At 51.2% G+C, this 24,279-nt stretch overlaps 6 protein-coding genes across 6 annotated transcripts; 2 read left to right on the forward strand and 4 right to left on the reverse strand.

Moving 5' to 3' along the window:
* Positions 1–1,002: 1,002 nt before the first annotated feature.
* Positions 1,003–1,365, reverse strand: CYME_CMQ147C (hypothetical protein; the record flags this gene model as incomplete). The annotated part of the gene is made up of 1 exon (XM_005538030.1): positions 1,003–1,365. One exon carries the CDS (start codon positions 1,363–1,365, stop codon positions 1,003–1,005), a length of 363 nt encoding a protein of 120 aa, XP_005538087.1.
* Positions 1,366–3,707: 2,342 nt separating this feature from the next.
* CYME_CMQ148C (trehalose-phosphatase) lies at positions 3,708–4,898 on the reverse strand (the record flags this gene model as incomplete). Its single annotated transcript, XM_005538031.1, has 1 exon — positions 3,708–4,898. The coding sequence occupies one exon, from the start codon at positions 4,896–4,898 to the stop codon at positions 3,708–3,710; it is 1,191 nt and encodes a 396-aa protein (XP_005538088.1).
* A 6,081-nt stretch (positions 4,899–10,979) lies between these two features.
* CYME_CMQ149C (RNA helicase) lies at positions 10,980–16,556 on the forward strand (the record flags this gene model as incomplete). The annotated part of the gene is made up of 1 exon (XM_005538032.1): positions 10,980–16,556. One exon carries the CDS (start codon positions 10,980–10,982, stop codon positions 16,554–16,556), a length of 5,577 nt encoding a protein of 1,858 aa, XP_005538089.1.
* Positions 16,557–17,193: 637 nt separating this feature from the next.
* On the reverse strand, positions 17,194–17,994 carry CYME_CMQ150C (hypothetical protein; the record flags this gene model as incomplete). Its single annotated transcript, XM_005538033.1, has 1 exon — positions 17,194–17,994. The coding sequence occupies one exon, from the start codon at positions 17,992–17,994 to the stop codon at positions 17,194–17,196; it is 801 nt and encodes a 266-aa protein (XP_005538090.1).
* A 261-nt stretch (positions 17,995–18,255) lies between these two features.
* Positions 18,256–18,741, forward strand: CYME_CMQ151C (hypothetical protein, conserved; the record flags this gene model as incomplete). The annotated part of the gene is made up of 1 exon (XM_005538034.1): positions 18,256–18,741. One exon carries the CDS (start codon positions 18,256–18,258, stop codon positions 18,739–18,741), a length of 486 nt encoding a protein of 161 aa, XP_005538091.1.
* Positions 18,742–22,366: 3,625 nt separating this feature from the next.
* CYME_CMQ152C (hypothetical protein, conserved) lies at positions 22,367–23,212 on the reverse strand (the record flags this gene model as incomplete). The annotated part of the gene is made up of 1 exon (XM_005538035.1): positions 22,367–23,212. The coding sequence occupies one exon, from the start codon at positions 23,210–23,212 to the stop codon at positions 22,367–22,369; it is 846 nt and encodes a 281-aa protein (XP_005538092.1).
* Positions 23,213–24,279: the final 1,067 nt, after the last annotated feature.

The following is a 24,279-nucleotide window of genomic DNA, read 5'->3' on the forward strand; positions in this document are numbered from 1 at the left end:
ATGGAGGAGATCCTCGCACACGGACGTACTCGCACTATATTCTGGACCTATTTTGCACGACCATCAGCACAAGTCATTGCAGTTTGCACCGCGACCGCTTCCTTCTCCTTTCCCGTATCTCCGACTTTCAATACGCTGGCGTCTCCTAGCCCTCCAGCTTCGATGTCAGCAGGCGAAGGATGCCGATGGCTGCGTTCATTCGAACCCAGAGTTTCCTGCTTCCAGCCCTCATCGACGTACTTCATGCAAAGGCGGAAGTTGTGATCTGCGCTTCTTTTAGCATTTTCATCCTTTTTGTCCACAACTCCGGTGCACCCTTCGCAGCGAGGACACTTGCCCGTTGTCCGGTGCCGCCATACGTCCATCGCACGTCTTGCTCCGAGTGCCGCCCTGTGGCGCATGCCTGCTTGCAGTGTCGCTCGGTACACGCCCTCGACGGGTGCAGAGCGCTCCGCTTCATGCGCTCTTCAGTTTCTGTGCCCAGCGCCATACCCTGCGATCACAGGCTCGGGCTGGGCGATCCCCGCGGCAAGCACCCTCACTGCTGGGCGCGTAAACGCTCGCTGCTCGATTCGAGTACTCGGAATCCGCTCCCTCGCACGCTCTTCGTTTTTCGCGTACGCTTCCCATCGAAGCTGCCGACGAGCATCACGCGACTCGAGGTGCCGTGCCAGCTCATGAGTATTGTGCGCGCAGGTTCCATCCACTTGCGACGATGCGGGTCAGCCATCTGCGACTCCCTTCGTCTCCGGTCGCTCGCTCGCTCGCTTGCGTGTTCTTCTATCCCCATACTCGTTCGCTTCCGCTTCAGCGAAGATGGCAGGCGCGGGAGGAGAAGTCACGACTGTGGGCGTAACTCGGACGTTTCCGATCCCGTGCCCCGGGACGGGGTGTCGGTTTCCACATGGGCGTCGGACTTCGCCTCGGGTCTCACGGAGGCGCTGGTGCAACGCTTCGCTCTCCTTGGGCTCCTGCCGTTGCTGAGTGCACTGGATTGCAGGTTCACGAGGCCACGCATCTGTACAGCTTGCTGCTCATCGTCGCCGTGTTTCCTGTTCTGAGCAGGGGTGCGTTGGAGCTCTGATGGGGCCTTGAGGCATGTAGGGCGCTCACGACTGATAGCGGTGGATGCTGCCAGGCCATCGGTCTCGAACGAGGACACCACGCCTCCTCGACTTTATGTGAGCGTTCTGTTTCTATCTGTTCCCTGCCTGTCGCATCTCTCTTTAGCGTCGTTCGCTTTTCGTTCCCCCAGCGGTTCATGAGTGTCTCCGAAGTTTCGGGCGAAATTTGGGTAGTACGCTTCATGTACTCTATGCTGTCGATGGATACCTCCTCTTCTTCGATGTGCTCCTTGGCCTCCATAGGACGTTTCCATGCCCTAATCCCTCGTGCGTGGGCGCCCACTTCGCAGCGAGGCGAAAAAGCCGCGAACCGGGGCGCGCGTACGAGCGACCTATAAATGCGTTTACAGCAAGGCGAAAATCCATTCCATTCAGGGGCTCTGGAACAGTTCCCGAGGTGCAGAGGCTGTTTCACTCGCTCGGGTAGGCACTCGCAGGCTGCAGGTCTATAGTCTCCTCGACATGTTCGTCTTCCAGGATACTCAACGGAGGCTCACGCGCTCTGTATATCCGCCCAGCATATTCAAGTCGGCGAAGCGCCCGTCATGAAGAGCTCGTCCATGCCGTCCAGGCTGGTATCTGAGTCGTCATCCGCACGTATCCACGTCATCGAATCCTTCACGCGCCATGGGAATGAATGCTGGCATGATCCAGGGTCGCGCGGCGTAGTTTTCCGCCCATATACACCTTTGAGTTATCCAGGCTGATTTGGGTCGCGAAGCGAATGCTGGCCTCGAAATGCGCAACGTCGTTCGGCTATGGAGCCAAAGTGCCCGCGACGTCGATGAAAGCACAGTGCAGGTGAGGTGTGTCCCGACTACGCTTCGAGACAGTGACGGCATGAAAGGCCATCGATGCCAACGGTGCATCTACGAAGTTGTTCGGTTTCTCAGGGACCCCGATGCACTGGACGTACACGGTCCTAGGCAGGAGGTAAGCGCGCCACTGACGCATGCTGCAAAGAAGCGCATGTTTGCGGACGCGGAATCTGATATCCGGCGGGTGCGGGTGCATTTCGAAGTATCCCTTGCCGACAGTGGTGCCGTAGAATACCTCATACAAACAGCGAAGGAGGGAGTTTCCGAGATCGTATCCCGTGAGATGTAGCGCACTGCTTATTTGGGATGTGGTTTCGTTGATGGTTGGAAAGCGAGAATATTTTGTGTTTCAAACGGAATCGATTATATGAGGTGAGGATTTGAACATACTTTCGGTATGAGCTCTTGAAGAAGTATTCGCACGAAAACTTCCAACTTTTGCGTCGTCAACCGAGCGTAGCGGCCTGGTGCGCCCACGAGTAGCCTTGAAACATGGAGATCGGAAGCGTGCAGAATGCCTGACTTGAGCGTGCAACGCGTAACTAAAGGAAAAGAGTTCAGGCTTCCTTGTACGAATTGCATCATGATATCGGCTATTTTAGGCAACGGTATGTGAGGATATCTCGAATCACCTTGATGCTGGTGATGTAACGAATCCCTTCGGTGCAAAGTCGAGGGAGCCACTTTGAAGAGTCGACCGAGAATCCTAGAACGATGCATGAGTCCTGAGGCCCTCATTGCTGGACTATGAATACTCGGGTCCTGCATCTGAAAATGAGTTCGGGTGAAAAATCGAAATCGAGGAACACAGGCAGCAGCTCCGTGTTCTACTTCACTCCGACATGAGTCCTGAGCGAGCCCAATAGGCGCAGGCTTCCATTAACTATGGAATCGGAGCTGTCGAGGTAACCATAAGCAAGAACTGCTAAACATTCCTGTATCTTCTCCATATTACGTGCGCAACCAAGTAGTAATGAGTCTCACAGGGTTTTGATTATGCTTATGTACCGCCTACGGTCGAAGCATTGTATTTTTATAGGGCATCCCGCTTCCTGGAGCTACTCGCTCAAAGGCTGGAAACTGTTCTGCAACCAGTTTTTATCCATGATACTGCTGGGGAATAGGTTTAAAAGCTTTCAGAGATTAAATTCCATTTTGTTAGAATGTTCGATGCCACTTTTGCGGGAACGTAAACCATATTTTTGTGGTTCTGAATTACTTTCCGCGTTCCGGATCCTCTGTTTGTTGGTGTACCTGCGCTTTGCTTGCATATAGAATTTCTGAAATCGCTGAAAGCCTGAAAGAGAATATTGAGCCCAAACACATAGAGGAAGACCCGCTGAACGAAGGCCGGTGCGCAGCATGAAGCGTCATAGCGTGCTCGAGCACCGAAGACAGGCGTCCCAGTGCAGAACAGTGGAAGCTGTTCTACGCCACTATTCTTTTGCATTTATCGTGGTATTCCGTATGTCCAGAGAAAAATCAGAAGGTTCGAAATGGGTTCGCGACGTACTCCACCACAATCGTAGGGGCGATATTGTCTTCGAAGCGGACAGGGCTCCTGAACATATTATACGGGCGAGAGAGAAAATTTGGTTTCGATCTAATGACCACATGCATCATATTTTTGGGCAGACTTGCCTCTCTTTAGTCTAGCATTTATGGCATCAAAAAATAGGCACCATCGGATCCCTTAAAATTGCACATCGCTGGTGCAGTCCAAGGAAGCAACCAATGGTAGTGTGCCGCGCAAGTTTTCAGGGTTTCAGCTGCTACTGGGTGATACTCCTCCAGGCCTGGCCCTAACAAAATGCTCAAGGAACTCAGCTACTTCATCGGGATCTCGAAGCCGCCAAGTCGCTGCCGTTTCGCGTGAATCATCCTCCGTGACGATGATGCCAACGCCGCCGAAGTTTGTGACGAATCTCAAGGCGTCCTCGTCGGTGACGTCATCTCCAACGTAAACAGGCACATACTCACGCTTCTCACGGCATTGAATCATCTCAAGAAGCCACTTCGCTGCGCGCCCCTTGTCCCATTTGACTGCCGGTCGTAGTTCAAACACACATTTTCCGCGGGTTTTTCGGAGACCGTACTTGTACGCAATAGAATCCACAATTTTCTCGATTGTTGGCACATGCGCTGGGTCGCAGCGTCGATAATGGATCGAAATCGAAAGAAGGTTATCCTCTATGCCGATGCCCCGAACAGCGTATCTCTCGGTAAGCAGCCGATCGACCTGACTCAGAAAACTTGGATCGAAAACAGGCGGTGACGACGGCTCTGGCTGAATCGGCAGCGGAGGCAGCAACATGCTCCCCGGTGCTCCACAGTCGTCAATGTTACTGCACGCCATCTGCTTTGGAGCCTGAACATTGGCGGTAACTGTTTCTTGTCCATCTACTCGCCGTTCGGGCTCAGGCAGATCCGATGCAGGCTCTTCGAGGCCGAAAATAGATCGCAAATGCCTCGCGGCTTCACGTAGAACCGGTATGACTTCTTCCGCTATATGATAGCGGAAATATGCATCCTCTGGATCTTTAGTCTGCATCGCATCTGCAAGGGCGCTGATCTCTCCATTCTCCAAAGAACTACCATTTGAAGGACGCGATTTTCGAAGAGGTACTTCTATGTCAAACCCATGCGAACCTGCATAGTATACGCCTTTGATTCCAACAAGTTGTATAATTTTCTCCCGCGATCTACCTGTGACGATGGCGACGGGATATAGTCGCGCTAGCTCTTGTAAAATGCCGCGAACGCGCTCGCCAAGCACAGCGCCATTTGGATCTTCTACGATGGCTGTTAACGTTCCATCATAGTCGAGGAGAAACGCGAACGTGTCTGCACGCTTTAAAAGACTATCCATATGGTCTAGAGCACTTGGTAGGGACTCAGCGCGTCTGCTGATTCGGGGACTTGGTCGACCTCTGTCGAAGCTCCGGGTAGGCTCCATGTTATTGCCAGAGGAACACACAAGCGCCTGTCCAGAATCAGCGAATACCTTTCGCAGAAGCACACAATTGAAGTCCAAACGTGTAGCGATTCGAAATTGGCACGAAAGCTCCACCAGTTTCACAGGGCGCGCACAGTTCAGACGGGTGCTAGACGTGTTCCCAAATGCAAACGACTCGATGCGAGGCAACCGTTCTCAACGATGCCCCAGGTGTTCCTCACCGCGGATAGAGAAACAGAAGCACAGTTTGGAGACGGCTGCTCAAAAAATTGCTCTCTGACTCCGAACACCACGACGGTACGGCAGCGGGCAATCGTAAAAACGTGCTTCCGGAACGTTCCCTTGCTTGCCGGAACTAAAATAGTGTAGCCCGCGGCACTGCGTACAGCGCAGCGTAGCGATCGTTGCGATGGCGAGCGGCTCGTCGATCTTGGTTGAAGCCGCGTTCCGCTCATTTTCGTGACTGCGACGGTGGCGGATGTTACGGCCATGGCCATAGCCATAGCCATAGTAAAAGAGCGCTCCACTCGTGCCAAATTACGCTGGAACACTAAAGTGCTTCCAGTTTTCCTGGGTCTCGAATTTTAGGCCCGCTTTTAAGTAAAAAGCGCCGAATTTCCGAGAACACCAACGAGATCTTACGGAGTCAAGCATAGCACTAGGAATCCCGGTCCTCGATTCAGCGTGGCTTCCTGGGTTTTGCCGCTGGAATTCGTTGTATCACTGGACTCAAGATGCTTCACGACGCCCTCGAACTAGGGATGATTAACTTCCTGTTATCATTATCCTGTATATGAGTGCAAGCCTCCACACGTTTCCTTACCATATGTCTAGCGTGCTCAAGTCATGCATTCTCCAGGATTTCCATATTTCTGGTTCGAGGGGATTCATAGGCGCAGCGATTTGAGCCACTGGATTAAAGACGAAAAATACTTGAAGCTATTCGTTAAAACCCTGTTCATCATTCCATGCCGAAAGTTCAGAAAATGTGGCATATGGAAAGATCAGTACCATTTGAAACACCTATCCGCCTCTCTTTGTGGTCATCCACGCAAAGTCATTCCATAGCAATACCTTAGCGCTCACGAGCTACGTTGCAAGAGGCTCCCGTCCCATTTGTTTACATGAAGAAGGGTCCTGGACTCGGGATTCACGCATCGAATTGATCGCTTGTCTTCGTATATTCATAACAGATTTGCACGATGGAGGCGTAGACAAATCGAAATTGTCGACTTTTCTCCAGCCTGGTTTTTCCTTCCGGTAGGGTTTCGTCATCGACAACATCGCGTTCCCAGTCCTCTGTCAGGTGGAGCAGCGTGCGCTTGGGCGTGCCGCAGACAGAATATTCTCCGAGGGCATCGCTCGGGGCAAGCCCGAGCTCCCAGGGTACGGCGCCATACGCGGAAGCGGACGGGAGTTTGGATCGCATTCTTCTCCGCCTCTCGGGGCCATGTTCGGCGACTTGAAGCAATTTTTCACGCCCCATATAGCGACGTCTGGAGGCGACGTTTTGGTTGACGTATGGGAAAATCTTTCCAGTGCAAAATTTTACCGTTGCGAAGTACGCATCGAGGATGTACATGAAGAATACGAAAATGCAGTTGAACTGTAGATCTCCTAACCAATTGTGGATGAAATCTGGCCAAAATAGCCGAAATGAGCGAAATCGGATCTTGAACGCCACCGCCAGCATCCTTCGACTGCTGAGAACGGAGCCGGAAGGGCAGGAGAGACCGGAGTTTTCAAATCCCGAGACCAGAAAGAGGAAGAGAAACAGTTGCACAAAATCCCATTTATGCTGGAGTTAATGATCGCACGAAGAGATCGACACTCAATAGTGCAAGGTAGAGTGAGATAGATGAATTCGTCGCATGTTAGTCTAGCATGGGTGTATAGGATGTTAATCCCCGCTACACAAGTGAGTTGAGATACTCGGCAAGGCGTCAGCTCTCCTAGATGCAGACGCGAGACGTGCATTTGGTTCGGAGAAAAACCAGCTTTGCACGAATCTTGCTTGGTACGCTTCAGGGAGTCGAGTTTTGATGCGAAGAGGCTAGGTTATAGTCAACTGACCTCAACAGATTATTGCATACATCTAGAAAGGAGATCGAATGCAAAAGGGTCCTAACATGTTGAAAAACCCCGCAAGCTAGCATGCATCAAGATCATTCGGAGATCCTCTCTAGGACGTCAGTGTGGGGCGGTGCAAACCGAATTGCTATTCCTGATTTTTCTTTGTTTCTGTGCATTTTCACGGACTGCAGTCGCGTTACCATCATGGGAAGGCTCTAAAATCCGCAAACGCGAAACAAGCGTGCTGGCATTAAATGCGAACCTGATCCACAGCTATTGCTCTCGCCCTTGTCCAGGATTCCACCATGGATTTCGCACTTAACATATGTGATGTCACCGCCTTTTCTATCTCCTACATCAAAAAGCGAACTATGTACATATTTTTCATAACATTGATCAATTATAAAAACTTTCGAAGTTAAAATCGGAATTATATGCATTTTGAATGCGTAGTTACGTGATGTTTTCGGGCAAGACTCTTCTAATGCAGAGATTGCCTTCCGGAATGGATGCATTTTTGTGAAGCTCGCGCATCAGTCCTCCCACTCGAAGGACTCGTAAACGGAGCCTTGGTTGTTTGGTCTCGTCTTTTTAGACGAGATCGCGCTGCGTAGACGATATTCGAACAGCATTTTGCGTGAAAGATCTGGTTATCGCAAGTACTTGTATCAGAAAGAGTAGAACGAGAGCTCCCTTGAGACTCAATTTTACCGACTGATACGTGTGGACTTCGCAATTCTTCCCTAAACTTTGGAATTTCATGAGGGAGTTAGCTAGATTGACGGGTTCTTGAAGAATAACGCCATCTGACCTCGATATGTGCCTGCTCCTACGGAAACTTTCCACGTGTTCGTTTGTTTTGCGCAGATGCCATCGCGGAAGTCCCTCACCGTGGACAAAATCTCTTCCATGGCCAACGTCTTTTCTAATATTTTCGATGATCCGTTACCAGAAATGGTACTTGGTGGAAGCGAACTGGTACCGTTCTGCTTTTCGCCGGCGAATACGGTCAGGCGATGGCAAATACTTCGTTGTGAAAGAGATTCCTCTGGTTCTAAATAGGATGACACGTCGTGTTATCGATCAGCACAGCCTGAATGAGCATACAGAACACCCGCAAAAGCAACTCCGAACGCGGTCTGAGGATTCAAGGCATGGTTATTCTGGGCGAAAACCGACAGCAGCGCAATTCACGATGTGAGGTACCAGTATTATTTTCTGAACAGAACAACTCGAATATTACTGGTGATGATCTGTACATATCCAAGCAACCTCCGAGTCCTGACTCGCGCTCCAGTGCGATGCATCAGTTGGCGACGAAGACACTGGCCTCGCAAGCTTGTACGAATCGTTGGATTCTCGCTTCCAATCGGGTCTCAGTTGCCACACGATGAAATTATCGAGCTTCTGTGGCAATCTCCGCAGAGCCCGGGCATTGATCGCGGAGGAATAGCAAGTGCTTTGTGATGAGGACGTTTTGGGCGGACCAGTAGCAGCGTTATCCACGCGAATTCTATTACGCTGAGCTATTCCGTTCAGCACAGTCTCATTTTCCCTCTCGTCTACAGTTTCGAAAGGGCTATCAGACATGGTTCCAAAGCCAGACGGCAATACACCTCGCACGTTGTGCTTCTCCCCGCCGTGGTTCACCAAGAAAAGCTGTTCGTTACTCTCTTCCAGTTTCAAAAGCGTATCAATGGAAACGTCGTTGCCCTCTTCGCAGATAGCAGCAGCCAACTCGGAAGCTAGCATGCTCCCGCTTTCGGCCTCCGAGTAAACTAGAAGGAGCATTTCGCTCATAAATTCGCTGCATTTGGCGCATTCAAGAAATTATAGCTGTGCAGCTCGCTTTTCTTGACAGCCAGTCTTGCCTCTGCAACAGTTTACAGATGCTGAGAATATGGTAGCACGATCCCGATATGGCGATTGTGTTCGATGCGACTTCGCCCAAACGCACTTTTCGGGATTTGTGTCGATGGGAACTATGCATGCAGCGCTCGTCTGGAAAAGCGCCGCGTTTGTGCCCTCGCACCCAAGGCAACACAGATGACGGACAAAGCTTTTAAAGTTTGACAGAACGTTTACATTGACTATTGATTCCAGGTTGTGGGATGGATATTGGCATTCGGGAAAGAGCCCACCATGCTGCGCCCTGCTTCGAAGTTGCATCACGCAGACTTATTCTTGGATATACTGGTCGTTTCATGAGCTCCATCGTTCGCCGAGCCTGCCCTAGTGGCCCACGGTAGCGCCCATAGCGTTTGCGCGGATGCATCGCCGAGACAGAGCGGCTTTGCCATACCGCTGGAGGCGTCGGCTTGAGGCGTGGATCATCCGACACGGGATCGGGATTCATCGTCATAACGTGAGCCTGCGAGCTGCGCAGAAAGACACACTGCCTGCCGGAGCGGAACGCGATATGCTACGAGTCCACCGCGACCAGGGCGACGCCCAGACACAGTATACCCGCTCCTAGTCCCAGAATAAAGTGCGTTGCGGACGAGCTGCTCGGGTCTCGCCGCATCACGACTCGATGCAGAGGCGTATGGAGCGTCTACCAGACAGACTCGTTAGGCTCTAGGGACATTCCGCATAGAAGGTAAACTTTCGAAAATACGGAAAACTTTGCTCCTTCCAACGTTTACAGTAGAGGGAGAAAGAAAATTTAAAAAGTTGCTATTTAATGGTTAGTTTCGCTTCCTTTATGGGCGACGCTTTGTCGTCCATCATGCAGGATCGGTATATCGCACCAAACTCGCTAGGGGTGCACGGAGGCTGGCAATGCTCCAAGCAAGGATCGAGATCTCTCACGTTGTTATTCCTAGTGATACGACATACATGACTCTAGGGAGTCTTGCTGGAACGCACCGACGATGTGCGGAATCTGTATATGGACTGAGTGCTCCTGCAAAGATCTCTCGTGACGCAGGATCGATGCGCTTAACCAGACGCGCCGAAAGTGTCGATGCTGACAGTTGCCGGGCCATGGAATCTACTCTCTATCGGCATTATTGCAGTTCCTAGTTCAAGAATATCCTCATAATCAGCACCGGTATCGCCCGAGTCCTGTTTTTGTGTTGATTGTGATCCTCGAATGATAGAGAACAGGGCAGCCTCGTAAATTCTCGTGGCAGTACTTGGAACGATAATGGGGACATACGCTCGTGCGGGGATCACTGTACTGTAAGCTGGAGCCGAGTCGACCATCGGCATTCACATCGCTGTGTGTTTCGAACACAGCAGTCGGCAAACACCACGTCAGTGCACTTATATAAGTATCATTGTAAACTGTTATGACCAGTCGGCAGCTTCCAGATTTCGCAATTCGAACGCTGTCGGCACTCGAGCTTCAATTGAGCAGATGAACACGGAAAGCAGTTTCAGAGTTCACGCACGATACAGTTTAGAATCTGCACTCACAGAGGTTTCAGATTTTTGTAAATGGTACATTATGTGGATATTTCAGGTACCATTGAGCGGATGCGCATTCGAAACTGACCGAAGCAAGGCCTACTTGCAGCGAATCGCTGAATCTGACACAAACGCACGCGGAGAACGAGCGTTGAAACTTAATCATCCGCAGATCACGTGCTTAACTGCCCCGAAAAAGCCCGAAACGTGGTCTGCTCCAGCAATGCCTGACCGAGAGTGTGCGGTCAGGCATATGCCAGGGTTCGATTAGAGCGAATCGATGGCATACAGAATTGTATCGAGTCGACGAGATTATATTCTATCCAGAAGAGCAAATAGGATTATAGACGCTTTAGCAACGAGTGATACCGGTCATCACCAGCTCCTATCTTTGAAATGAGGGTTCATTGTACTGAAAAAGAGGCAAAACTCTACCCGCGGCTCTCGAACTGCGAGTGAAACATTTTCCAACGCTGTAGTCCGACATCGAAATAGTTGACCAGCATCGCGTTGCCGGCACTGCGTTCGCTTGCTGTGCACAGCTTATGAGTAGACGACAGCTACCGGTTTTGCACAGAATTGGTAGGTCGATACTGCATGAGTGATCCGTTCCGAAACAAGCCAAATGCAAGAGCAACTGTTGAACAAGACGATTTGAAAGCAGTGAACGCTTTCTTCCGTACGCTTGGTCACGTCTCGTGCGATCCGAGTGCGATCGTTGACATCGGACATTCGTTACTCTCTCTTCTAGAGAGTTCCCTGACAGACGTGGATTTAGAAAGTGACCTTTTCGATCTCATAGGGAATCCAGAGGTTGCCGCGGAGCTCCTCAAACTACGTCCAAGCGTTCAAAGGCACAGTAGCTCCATAAGAGCAGAACTAACTGGCAGCTATGGACGAGAACGAACAAAAAAGACGAAGCAGCAGAGTCCGGAGAAGTTTCTACCCAGTTCGAGTCTGAGCGGCTTACAATATTCTTCTCCCTTCGAAGCAAAAGGCAGAACTCGCACGGATAGTGCCACCCATGGCGGGGCGTTCAGGCAACGAGCTCCTTTTTTATCCGGCTCGGTTACCTCAACCACGTCCGCGACTGCAGACTCCATCCAAGAGCTCTCGCCAGACTTTCCCGGCAGCGACAATCCTTTCGTTGCTAAGCCTACATATCCCGCACCGAAATCAAGCAACATCGAGTTCCGGTCAGAGGAGCTTTATAAGGAAATCTTTGTACCGCCACCGCAGCCTTGCTCTGCGGCCCAGCAGCGGTTGAAGGTTGCGGAATGTTTGGACCCTCCGTTGCGAAGAATTTTCGAGCACACAGAGCATTTCAACCCTGTACAGAGCACCGTGTTTTCTGCGGTCTACCACACGAGCGAGAACCTGCTCATCTGTGCGCCAACCGGAGCTGGCAAGACAAATATCGCACTTCTGGCTATTGGGAGGGAGATTCTCCACCGAATGCATGAGCGTGCATGGCGTTGCGTGTATATCGCACCCATGCGTGCTCTGGCCTCGGAGATCGTGCGGAAGCTTGCGAACTCGCTGAGATCGCTATCCGTCGAAGTGTTGGAATACACCGGGGATACGAATCCGACGCTTCCTAGCTTGAGACGAAGTCAGGTGTTAGTGACCACTCCCGAGAAATGGGACGTTCTCTCACGAAATAGTGCGCATTGGCAATCGGGGCTCGCTGCTTCGATTCGTTTGCTCGTCATTGATGAGATCCACCTTCTACACGATAATCGAGGTCCGGTACTCGAAGCTGTGGTTGCAAGAACGTTACGCTTAGCGGAAATTCAGCAAACGAGAGTTCGCATCGTCGGATTGTCAGCAACGCTGCCGAATTATGTGGATATCTCGGCGTTCCTCCGGGTGACTCCCGAAAAAGGGCTTTTTTACTTCGACGCTAGCTATCGACCTGTCCCCTTGGGTCAACGCCTCATTGGAATGCGAAAAAGGCGAGATCGAGGTTCCGAGTCTGCCCTTATCGAGGTCTGTTACGAAAAAGCTCGCTCATTCGTTACATGTGGGCACCAGGTCATCATCTTTGTCCACTCACGAAAGAAGACCAAACTCCTTGCCGAGGACCTGCTGAAGATGGCACGGGAGCGGAACGAGGCGTCTCTTTTCGTACAGTCAGAGCGCAGCCAAGATCAATTGCCTAGAACGATTCGATCAGCGGACCTGCGGATGCTCTTAATGCATGGCGTTGGTATTCACCACGCTGGTCTCGCTCGTTCAGATCGCATCGCGACCGAGACGCACTTCCGAGATGGGTCGATCACTTTGTTGGTAAGCACAGCCACTCTCGCATGGGGTGTCAATCTGCCTGCCAGGGCCGTCATCATCTACGGCACGAAAATCTATGATGCAAGTCGCGGGGGTTTTGTTGACATTGGCGTCCTCGATATTTTACAGATTTTCGGAAGAGCAGGTCGGCCGGAATACGACAGCTATGGAGAAGGAATCATACTGACGGAAGAGCAACGTCTTCCGTTTTTCTACCGACTCCTCAGCGTCCAGATGCCGATCGAGAGTCAGATGTTGAACGGGTTCGCTCTTGTTGATCATCTGAATGCCGAAATCGCCACGGGGCACGTCACGTCGGAGCACGAAGCCCTGGCGTGGCTGGCATGTCTGTACCTTTCGGTACGCCTTGCCAAGAATCCACTTCATTATGGTATTGCTTGGGAAGACGTGCAGCGAGATCCAACGCTCTCAGCTTTTAAATATCAGCTGCTGAAGAAATCGATTGATGCTCTTGTTATAGCGGGCCTCGTTTCTGTTGATAGCGAGCTGTCGCAGCTGGAACCAACAGACTGGGGCATCGTAGCGAGTAGATTTTACGTATCGCACCAAACGATGCAGATCTTCAAAGAGAATCTGAGACAGGATGCGTCTGCGAGTCAAGTGATTCGATGCATCAGCTCGTCATCAGAATTCGAAAATTTGGCCTTACGAGAAGAAGAAATCCCTGAACTGGAAACCCTCTATGCTGACGCCTGCCCATATGAATATCCGCGGCATGCAAACATCGCGATTAGATCCAAATTAGAGGATGAGTCGGAATATTTCTTGAATGGCTACACAGGCAAGGTATACATTCTTCTTCAGTCATATATATCACGAGCTACTGTGCATGATTTTGCATTGCTTTCAGACATGCGATATATCGAGGAGTCAGCAACAAGACTCTTCGGTGCAGTATTTGAGATTGCTCTCCGTCAAGGCTGGCCTGAACTTGCTCGAAACGCCAGTGAGTTGGCGCGAGCCGTTGAGCGACGTCTCTGGCCTTTTGAACATCCCCTTACACAAATGCAGAACGTTCAAGCCTCTGTTGTGGACCTTATCAAGAACAGGAATATACCGCATGATATTCAGATTTTGCGAAGACTATCGAACGAGCAATGGACGGATTTACTTGGTTCACCTTCTCACGTGCAAATCATGGCAGAAATAGTGTCGGAGTTTCCGTACTTAGAGGTATCTGGTCACCTGTCCGCGCTGGCGGAGCAGCTCTTTCGTATCCAAATAAGCTGCACACCGTGCTGGAAGTGGGGATCCCGGCTACACAGTACACGCACGAGCGAAGCTGCACGGTACACGCTCATGATCAACGATGTGGATGCGGGTGTAATGGTCTATTCTCAGAGTGTCACATTCTCGAAGAAGCAAGTTCAAGAGCGCGAGACATCATTTTTCGAAATTTATCTGAGCCATGGCGGTCAATGGCCACAAACATTTGAAGCGGTGTTCCTGTCGGAGGAGTGGCTCGGGGCAGACCAGAAATACGTCCTCCAAACAGATGCCCCTGGTCCGCCACAGAGCCAGCTAATACGGACGCCACTTCTGAACCTGCGCCTGCTGGGCCGGGAGGCACTCGGATTCGGCCTCGGTGCAGCGTGCGACACATTATTTCCAGGTCTGTCGCATCTCAACCCGATCCAGACGCAAATTTGCCACAGCGTTTTGCACTCGGACGCGAGCTTGTTCATTGGGATGCCACCGAACGCTGGGAAGGATCTTGTGCTGTTACTGTGCATCCTGCGTCAACTACGCGCCAAGCGCAGTGCCCACTGCCGAGTGCTCTACCTCAGTCTTGCTTCGAATAATATGGATGACATGGACGCATGTCTCCGCAGGTGGCTCTCCGTGTTGGATGTTCGCCTGCTTGACCTGAGCGATGGCTGCAAGGCAGGGATTCATGACCCAATGGTCGTCTGTTGCGTGACGCCCAAGCAGCTGCTCGACTGGCTCCTCGATAAAACAGAGTCAGCGATTGCGTTCTTTGACAGTGTGGATCTTGTGCTGGTCGACAACATGCACCACTTGAACGAGGACAATGGTGTACTCGCTGAGAGTGCTCTAGTTGCCGTGCGTGCCGTTACTCGAAGATCGACGCGACTGGTTGCCTTTGGGAATCTCATTGGTAACGCAATGGATCTGGCTTCATGGCTATCTACAAGTCGTATGTACAATTTCGCACTGGAGCATAGCCCTACGCCGATAGCGTTTAGTGTGATCCCTTTCCGAGAGCGGAACATCGCAGAACGTTTTGCGCGAATGGATCAAACCATTCGTAAGATCGTTCAACATCACAACGCGGAGCAAGTTATTGTGTTGGTGCAGTCGGATAGGGAATGCATCGAGACCGCTCGTCGGCTGCTGCACGTGGCTGCAGCTGACGGGACATCCCATAGAGCGGGCATAGAAGGACATCTACTAGATGTTTCTGTTCTGAATGCGGATATTGGCCAGTTCCTTGCTTTCGGGATCGGTGTTCTGGTAGGTGAAATGAATAACGTGCTTCAGAGCCTCATGCAAGATCTTTTCTCAGCCCGGAAACTTTCATGGTTAGCCGTAGCTTTTCCACTTCTAGATGAGCTGCGATGCAGTGCACCAGTTGTTGTTGTGAAAGGCACGGAGTGGCACCTTACAGCTGGCGGAACATGGAAGCATTTGAGTCCAAGCGTACTATTGAAAATCCTGCAACGCTGCGGTTGCCAGGAAATACAACGCGGTTCATTTTACCTCCTCGCTTCAGAATCGCGCAAGGCATACTTTCAGAAGCTACTAGAATGTGAAGTTCCCGTCGAGGCAGGCATTCGCACTGAGGAAGACCTTGGCTTGTTTCTGTGTCAGATGGTTGCAGGCGATCTTGTGTCGGAGCCAGAGGAGAGCTTTCAGCTGACGCGGGAAACGTATCTTTCGCGGCGTCTGGCCCAGAATCCGAGCTGGTATCCCTGGGTAACCGCGAACGACAATGAAATGCGAACAGTTGTGGAAACGTCTCTCTTGAGGATGGCCAGCATTGGTCTCCTTAGAATCCAAGCGAGTAGCTCAGCGGTGCTAACCCTCGAACCAACCACGCTTGGTAAGCTGGCTTGTTTCTTCTCTCTGAGACCAATTTTTTTCGAACGCATTAACAATTTACTGAGTGAGATGAATCAAGAAAAACGCGAGCAGAAAGCCCATGATTTGGCGCATGAAGACCATGCTTGTATGCCCGATTCTTGCAAAGTGGAGGATTCGATTCCAGACGCTGCAAAGGAAAGCGACAATGGCCCGGCGACCCAAGTGATTCCATATAATGTCGTCCGCTTCGAGACGGCCGCCAGAGAACTGCTCTACATAGGTCTGCGCGAGATAGCACCGCACTGCTCGAGCATGGAGCTGGCGGTGGCGGCGGCAGTCGTAGCGGCTGAAAAGGGTTTTGATCCAGCCGTGTCCCCCTTGCTAAGATTCGCTAAGGTAGAACGGAAGGAGCACAGGCGAAGCTCCCATGCGCGCCCAACCCCTCGAATTGCGCTGAACGTTAGCAGCGTTGAACGTGTTCAGCTGAACTGGATCCAGGTGAGTCTTTGCTTTCGGAAAATCGAGCTGGAAGGCATCAACAGGACTCAGCCCGAACGCATATACGCATCGGCACTACCTGCTTCCTGCCCGGTTACCAAATTGGTCTGCTTCGCATTTTCTGCTGTGACTGAAGAACTCTTGGGATATGGGATTTCGGAAGAAACTGTTCTCCACGTAGATCTTGAACTACGGCGACATATTCCCGCTGGTGGCAAACTCAAGCTGAAGCTTTTCTGTTTTCCGGTGGAGCTGACGCATGAAATAGGTGTGAGCTTGAGCGACGAGCAAATGAGCGCGTCGTCTTCCACCAGAAAGCAGTAAGGCTACCATAAACCGCGCAAGGCACCCTACGGTGAGATCATCTGTTGGTGCACCTGTGCATGACTGCTGGTCCACGTCGAGTTGAGACTCTGATTCCGCGTAATTACGAAGAATCTCTCGGGCTGACGACGAGCATGGAAAGCAAAGCGTTCAACTGCAGACGCTCCCAAACTCTGTGGATGCTCCCGGGTACATGCCAAGAGGTCACTCAGAAGTACTTGAGGTCGCAATTACTCTGCATACGAGACTCAAAGCCGACAATGGGAAGCAATCGCAAACTTGTCAGGGGACATGGCGATCATGAATGTAAAAGCACGCAGGTGCGGGAGAAAACTCTCGAGCGTGCCGAAATAATTTTCTAGCATGCAAGAGATCCGAAATGCGGTATCCCTCACCGCAGGCTGCAGCAGGTACCAGCATCAAGCCAAGGGCATTTGGCATCCCTAATGACTAATTTTCCTCGAGACGAATGCGTTGACGAAAACCCTGCGAATGCGAGTCATCTAGCGATTTGAACCGCATTCACTGCGCTGGTAAATGTGCGCATGCTCACTAGTCCCCACAGCGAAGTGCATTTTGTATACGGCTGCTATGGGCAAGTCTGCAATGACTCCGACTCCGGCCGAACGTCGCACTTTCAGACACTGGAACGCGCGCCAGCTTTCCGGTCATGTCCATGGCAATCTGCCGGAGAGTCCATGAAGCAATGAATATCCGGCGGAAACGAGGCATCTGGCCACTGATCATCGCCACCATGGAGCCACTGATCTCGTTTCTCCGCGATGAGCGCGAAATACTTCCGATCCTCATCGGGAACATGCAGAATCTCTGCGAGCTTTAACCAGACGAGTTCGTCTTGAGGCCGCAATGGGTTTCGTGAGCTCGTCGATAATCCAGGAATGTTGGCGCCGCTTGAAGTATTCGTGTCTATGGGTCCACGGTGCACTCCATCGAGCAACGTTGCTGCGACGTCGTCAGGGCTGCATACCTGCTCAACCTCGGAGTCCGACGACCACGAATCAATGACGGATGTCGACCCTTCGGAATCAGTGATGGTGGCGTCCTGGTCCGCCGAAGAAACGCTTAGAGCGAGCTGCGCAGCAGCGACAAACTCGACAGCCTCTACGGGCTGCGAGCGCTCCTCGGTACTCGTCTCCGGTTCCTCTATTCGAGTTGAGGCACTCGTTACACAGGTTAGTAAACCCTCAACTCTCGGTTCGAAATCATCGGAAGTTGCACCCTGAGCATATGAAGCTCTACCCTCTCGAAGGATGCTGAGCTCGCTAACCAGCCGGTTCCGCAACGTCACTGCGGACACATAATCTCCCTTTAAAGACTCTGACTCTTGCGCGACTTCAACGCTCCCCTTGACTGATTTTTGGAACAGAAGCAGCCTGCCAAGCGGGCGATAAATGGATCCCGAACCAAAGGATCCCATTTCTAGACAGCACACTGCTTCGGTCTGATGCTGATAGGAACCGAAAGAAACAAGTCGGTAATGGACTTCGATGTGGAGGCTGTTAACGCGCACGTTAGGGACGAGCGGCCGATCGGATGCTGTCGTTCGGTGCAAGGCACGCGGACGTCCGAAACTTGAACGTTAAAGCGAATATCGCTGAGCGTTTCGCTCTTGGAGGTTTCTGACTCGTTTCGAGCAGAGCACTGCACCTCTGTGGATCTTGTGATAGAATATGGGGAAATGACACTTGAGAAAAAAGAGTACGGTGCGCCTGGTTTCTGGCCTGGGTCGATGATAGGCAGGGTGCACGCGTTCGAAACGCCGGCCCCGCTGACGAGAGCACAGCTCGACCGGCTTCGCGACGAGTTCTTTGAGACCCGTACAGAAGGCCACCTGGAAATTTGGACTGCTATAAGGGCTGCTTCTCATGCACAAGAAGCGGGCGACGATGAGTTGGCATACGCAATTATCACGGCTGTTGGGATCCTGCCTGCGGAGGTGGGTCCTGCCGGTGAAGGGCTTGGCGAACGTATCCCCTTTGCTGAACAGCCTCTGGACCGTCTACTCGGGATGATATGCGGTTGTTGTTTTCCGGCTTTTACGCGTTACCGGACGTTGGAACGTGTATATGACCAGCGTGGTTTTCTGTACGAAACGCCGAAAGAGTGCATTGCGACACCGTCGAACGTGCTGCCAGATGAAAGCACTGAAGCCTCAGCACGCTAGAAAGCAAAATGGATGGCGGTCTCCTGCAAGGCAATATCGAGAGGCAGGTAGCCTGCTAAGTCGCGCGCCGTTTGCGCGGCGCGTTGCTTTCGCAGCGCATACGAGGCTCTTCACCGAGGCTATTTGTTAGTTGATCCGTCGCCTGCGAGCTTGCGCAGTTCTGAGGTTACGGGCGAAACGCCTCCGACAGCATGATGGATACGAAAAGATTTTGCAGACGCTACTTTGAGAGCGAGATTGTTGCTCATGGCTCTTAGCAGAAACCGTGAAAATGTTCCTTGGCGCCGTTCGTTGCACCGATGTCAGACGATAGTCTTTCAGTTGAATTTTGTTTCAACCTCAATGCAGTGTATAGCAGTAGATCGAAATTACTGTGCAATGTACCCTATAGATCGTGTACGATTTGTCTGTAGGATATATTCTTTATTAAACAGTGCAAGCAGATCTGCATTCCTCATTCAGCTCTATCATACAACGGTGTTCAGAATGTTGAGGAACACCGAAAGGAAGAGTTATATGCGCTCCGCGCCGAAAACCGATCTGCCCAGAGCGTGCCTCCGGTCAAATGTAGAAAACGATCCTTTGATTACCTTTTACGGAAGGCAAAATCAACGACAGTAACAGCTGCGGGTGTCTCTGTTGCTCTACAGCTTGTTTTTTGGTTCTGAAACCCCCGCGATACAGCCGCGAAAAAAGCGCCCTAGTTCATTCACGGCCAACTTGCACAGAAATCGCAATAACGGAATTCCTGGAACGTCGCGATCGATATGGAGCACATCTACGTCGGTTTGATTTTTCAGTCGATGAGACTGCCTTCGGAAGAAGCTGTCGGAGCGGTTATGTGTATTTTCGGAGCGGAGCGCCTGTTGTATGTACGATCGAACTCGAAGAGAATGACGACATCATCATTTGTTCTAGCCGCCGTGGATTCATTAGGCGGCCTCAGTTTCGCTCGTAGAGAAGGCTCGTCCAACAGCGACCACCGCCTGGAGTCATTGAAAGCATTTCCCCTGACGTCTGGCGAAATACTTCTACTGGACCACGTTGCATTCAACTATCCCCAATGCGTCCGAGCCTTTGGTAAATCTATCGAAGTACAGCTGCTTTTCGTTCCCTCTTTCTCTCCGGGGTTCAACACCATCGAAGGGGAGATTTCAATCGTGAAACGTAATAATCGCTCCACTGGACGAATCGGTGGAGCCTTCAGCACACGGTGACACGTCGGGACACATGTCGTCATGCTTCCGCGAGTCCTTCTCCCTCCGGGAAGGTCCTCACCAAAGGACATAAATAAGTGCATTCATTTTCTAAAATAAATTACCTAAAGAAAAAGCATGGATATGGAAGTTGAGGATCCTTGGGGGTCGTCATCGGTGGCTGCCGGTAAAAAACGAAGAAAGTCACTTTTTCCCGATCATTGAGCACAGAAGAGAAAGTGAAGAACAAAAAGAAGAGGGCAGATAGGCGAGAAGAGGTATTTGCAGGACAGGACGACGACGAGACCCTGGTGACACGGAGGGCACAATTTCTAGCAATCCTTGCAATGATGAGTTCAACCAGCGGCAACTCACGCAAGGAGTTTGTGAGCCGAGATTTCAATGTCGCCATCATTATCAGACGTTGTGTCGTGCTGAAGACGAGACCCGACGAGCTGCAGCGATCCTACTTCGCGAGGCAGCCTCTCAGGCTCTAAGTGTGCTGTGCAGAACTGAAGCCGAGAGCAGGTGGCCGGTCGAAAATGGCGGGGAGGCGTCTGTGAATGAGTATATATATACAGTTTTTGGCCGTGAGAAGTTTTTGCTTTACATGAAAATGTAAGATGAAATACTCGCTATGTTCCTATTTTGCGTTATTTTCGAACTGTTTGATTAAATGCACAGTCTCGACATTCGAATTGCACCAGTAAATGCTTACGGATTCATAGGCAATTTTGGGATCCTCCGTCTCCCTTCCGGAGGATGTTCTTTGACGCTTCGCAGCTGGAACTCTTGACGATCTCGGAATCGAGATGATTTGCGATGCACTCGAACAAGCAATCGTAAAATAGCTGATATGGTTATCCATTTCATACGTGCAAGCATATAGTCTTCTCCGTTCCGTATGTGCAGCAAGCTTACATCACGCATGTTTAAAGATTTTCTTGCTTCTATTTCAACGCAATTTGCTGGCGCAGCAATTTGCGTCGTTACATTGACGCAGAAAAATCATGATGTAGTTCCTTAACGACTTCTGCATTGGCTTACATAGAAAGTTTAATGAAACCATCACGAAATATAATCGCATCCGTTCGAACGAGAAATCCTCCTTTCATGGTGGCCATCGACGAGACGTCTTTCGATATTAGCGAAATACCTTTCACGGGAAATGTTTTCAGAGACGTCGGTGCTTTCTGTTTGCGCGGAAACTGATTTTGAGCTCGCGCTCCAGTCAGAGCAATGATCGATTTCAGTGGAGAGATTGTCAGTGCTTCACACAAATGGAACGTAGACAAATCGAAAAGTCTCGATATTCCCACCGATAATTTTTTCATCAAGGACAACGCACCGTTCGACAAATCGTCTATTATACGGAACAGCATGCACTTGCACATGCAGCCGAAGGAGTACTTGCTAGCGGATCGCCAAGCTCAAGCCGATGATCGAACGGAAGGAGATAGGGCTCGCTAACGGAAAAGGTCACTCATGCTAGCCGCTTGTACCCGTCCAAAACATGGAGTGAACAATGAAGCATGCGTTTATGCGCGTCATGGTGGCTCTCGGAGGAGGTTTGGTGGATACACACGTAAACCTGAATAAAGCCATGTGTACCCGTAGAGAATGTCGCCACAAGGCTGGATACATGGATGCTGAAAATGACACGAGATGTGCAGATCGCAGATACAATATGGCTGTGAAATGCATGAACAAGAGCCGGAAATTGCGAAATCAAGACAAACGCGCTGCCATCGACATCCTTCGATTGCTGACAACGGAGCTGGAGGGGTACGAGAGACCACGAGTTTTTATAGCCAGAGATAGTAAAGTGGAAATGGAACAGTCACCGGAAAGCCCTCAAAAGCTGGTTTTCATGAGAGTTGGTAGACGCTCAACCTTAAGAGTATACTCCCGAGATAGCTGGGTGGACCAGTTCCATTTTAGTCTGCCATCGGTGCGAGGCCGAGTCAGGTGCACTCAGATCTTACGAGTTTAAAGCTCCATCCAAAGAGGCAAATATCGGAAATGTTTCTGTTGTTTTCACTGTAAAACCAAGCTGAAAGCAGAAAATCTGATCATTCCAGACACGATTCAGCATTTGAGGAGACGTACGTGATACGTGACGTGAACACTGGGCCTCGGACGGCAGGTCTACCGTTGTTAAAAATCGCGGACGAGTATCCGTGGGTCAGTTGCCAGCAGCAGCTTTCCCAGGTAAATACTCAGATCCATGAACACGATGTGTTACAGCTGGAGATTCGCTCAGAGCAGCTATGGATCATGGTCGTTGAAACGCAGTACAACTCTGCCTTCTGTTGCGTTGTCCGCGACGGCCCACCCAGTAGTTTCTAGAGGATTTTAGAAACTTACATTTCTCTATGTTGGATGTCAATGGTACCGCACAAGGTCTCCTGGGTCCAGAGGCTGTCTTTTCAGGGTGTCTTGGATACGTTTGGGTGTGACTCCTTTGCGGGTAATGCCATGGGTGTCTTCCTGCGCAAAAGTCTCGAGAAATGCGCTGTACCACCTAGTCGTCCCACTGCAGCAGCTAGCGTCGATGCACCAAAGCGCTTCATGGTTCTGTATGTTGGCGCTCGATCCGGTGGAAGGCGATGTGCGGCGATGAATGTTTTTAGCTCGACAAGGGTACGCCTCTTGTCATTCCAGTATCCATTGGGTCTCCGATGAGCTTTCAGTCCGAGTTGCTCAGCTACCTTGGGAAATCCCCCGTGTTTGCGGATCGCACGGATGAGATCTGAGCGATGATGAGCCGCCAGCTGCCCAGCTGTAGGCATCGTGTCCTTTGCCTCGAGATGTTCGGCGATGAAGCTTTGTAGTTCCTTGGCGAGATTATCAAAGTCTTTCCAGTAGTTGTGTGGCATCATGCGTCCACGCCGCAGATCGACCGCAAAAGTCACATATAAACTTCTTGGTTGAGAGACGCACGCAGGTTTCAGGTTCAGCTTCGCTGCTACGGCCTGCCAACCGCCGTGCAGTCGAATAGGGTAAAGTAGATCTGGTCGGGGAAAGCTTGCGGATATAAACTGTTGCTCGCTAGGTAGCTGGTTCAAATTATCCCAACCGTTCAGGCGAAGAAACTCGCGGACTTCTTTCTCGAGGTTTGCAGCATCTTTCCAGTAACCCCGTGGTTTCCGTTTCCTCGTACCAGTCTCATTCTGCTCCCGTTGACTTTGAGGCGGTGTCAGTTCGCACTTGACCCCACACTTCAAGCGAGACGAAATCCTTGTGTGCGAGAGGTTCACGCTTGCTAACCACATGAGAGCTTAGTCGGTCGCTTGTGACGTGGGATAAAATCCCGTACGAAAACGACGACTGGAGCGAATGGCTCTCGAGCCGACGCCCTCAACCGTGCGGCAATGCCATTCGGTCGCGGTGATGCATCCACACGGGAGCTACTGGCGCTATCGCGGGCGATCACTGTCGGCACTCGGGGCACGATGGAATGTATGAAGCGACCAGTATATCCGAGAAGAAGTATGAGTTACGGAACTTGGAAGCAGGGAGTTTGATGGATGCTTCACTGCGCGCTGATATCAAGCACACTGTCGGGGAACGCATGCCTGTGTAGACGTTTTGCCCATTGTAAAAAACCTGTGCGAGGTTCCAAAGTCTACCATATGCGATGCCGCATTTATACTTCTTCCCAGCCTCGCTCGGTTGCGCTGGTGCGGCAGCAATTCTGCGTAGACATCGAGCACTAGTGTGCTATCTTTCCATCCTCACACGATCCGTGTGTGTGACCAAACTCCCAGGGATCCGCGGATGCTGCCGGGAATCTTGGTATGGATCGGGCGCTCTTAGGGGATTTCTTCTAAAACTTAGGATTTGTACATATGACCAGACCTGCTTGGATGCGCACCTATCGATGACAACTTTGTCGTGGATCGAGCGCTCCATTGCGGGCAGGTCACGTACAGGCCATTGAACGAATCGATCCAAGGCGTTTCATACAAAAATACGTTGAACTCGCCTGGATAGTTGCACAGTCGCCAAAATCATAACACAGAAATGCGCAGCCGCGAAGATTTTCTGGCGGTGTACAATCGGAGCAAGTCTGTCCATTATTGTAACGGCTGCGACTTCACGCGTACAGTTCATCCACATGGGTTCCAACCGTGTCGCGAGTCGCTGTCCTGGAGCGGAGCAGCAAAGCGGAACAGGAAATGCAACATGTACCGGCGAACAAGCAGTGCAGATTGCCTCGCGCAACACGATGATAGTGGTGAGGCTTTCGAGTCGTCCGGATTCGGAAAGGTGACGTCCCCCTCCCAGCAACTTCAGAGAATTTGCTCGCTGCTTGATCCAGCCGGCGATCATTTAGGAA

Source organism: Cyanidioschyzon merolae, chromosome 17 (assembly GCF_000091205.1).
Source record: "Cyanidioschyzon merolae strain 10D DNA, chromosome 17, complete genome".
In the NCBI taxonomy this organism is placed as follows: domain Eukaryota; phylum Rhodophyta; class Bangiophyceae; order Cyanidiales; family Cyanidiaceae; genus Cyanidioschyzon; species Cyanidioschyzon merolae.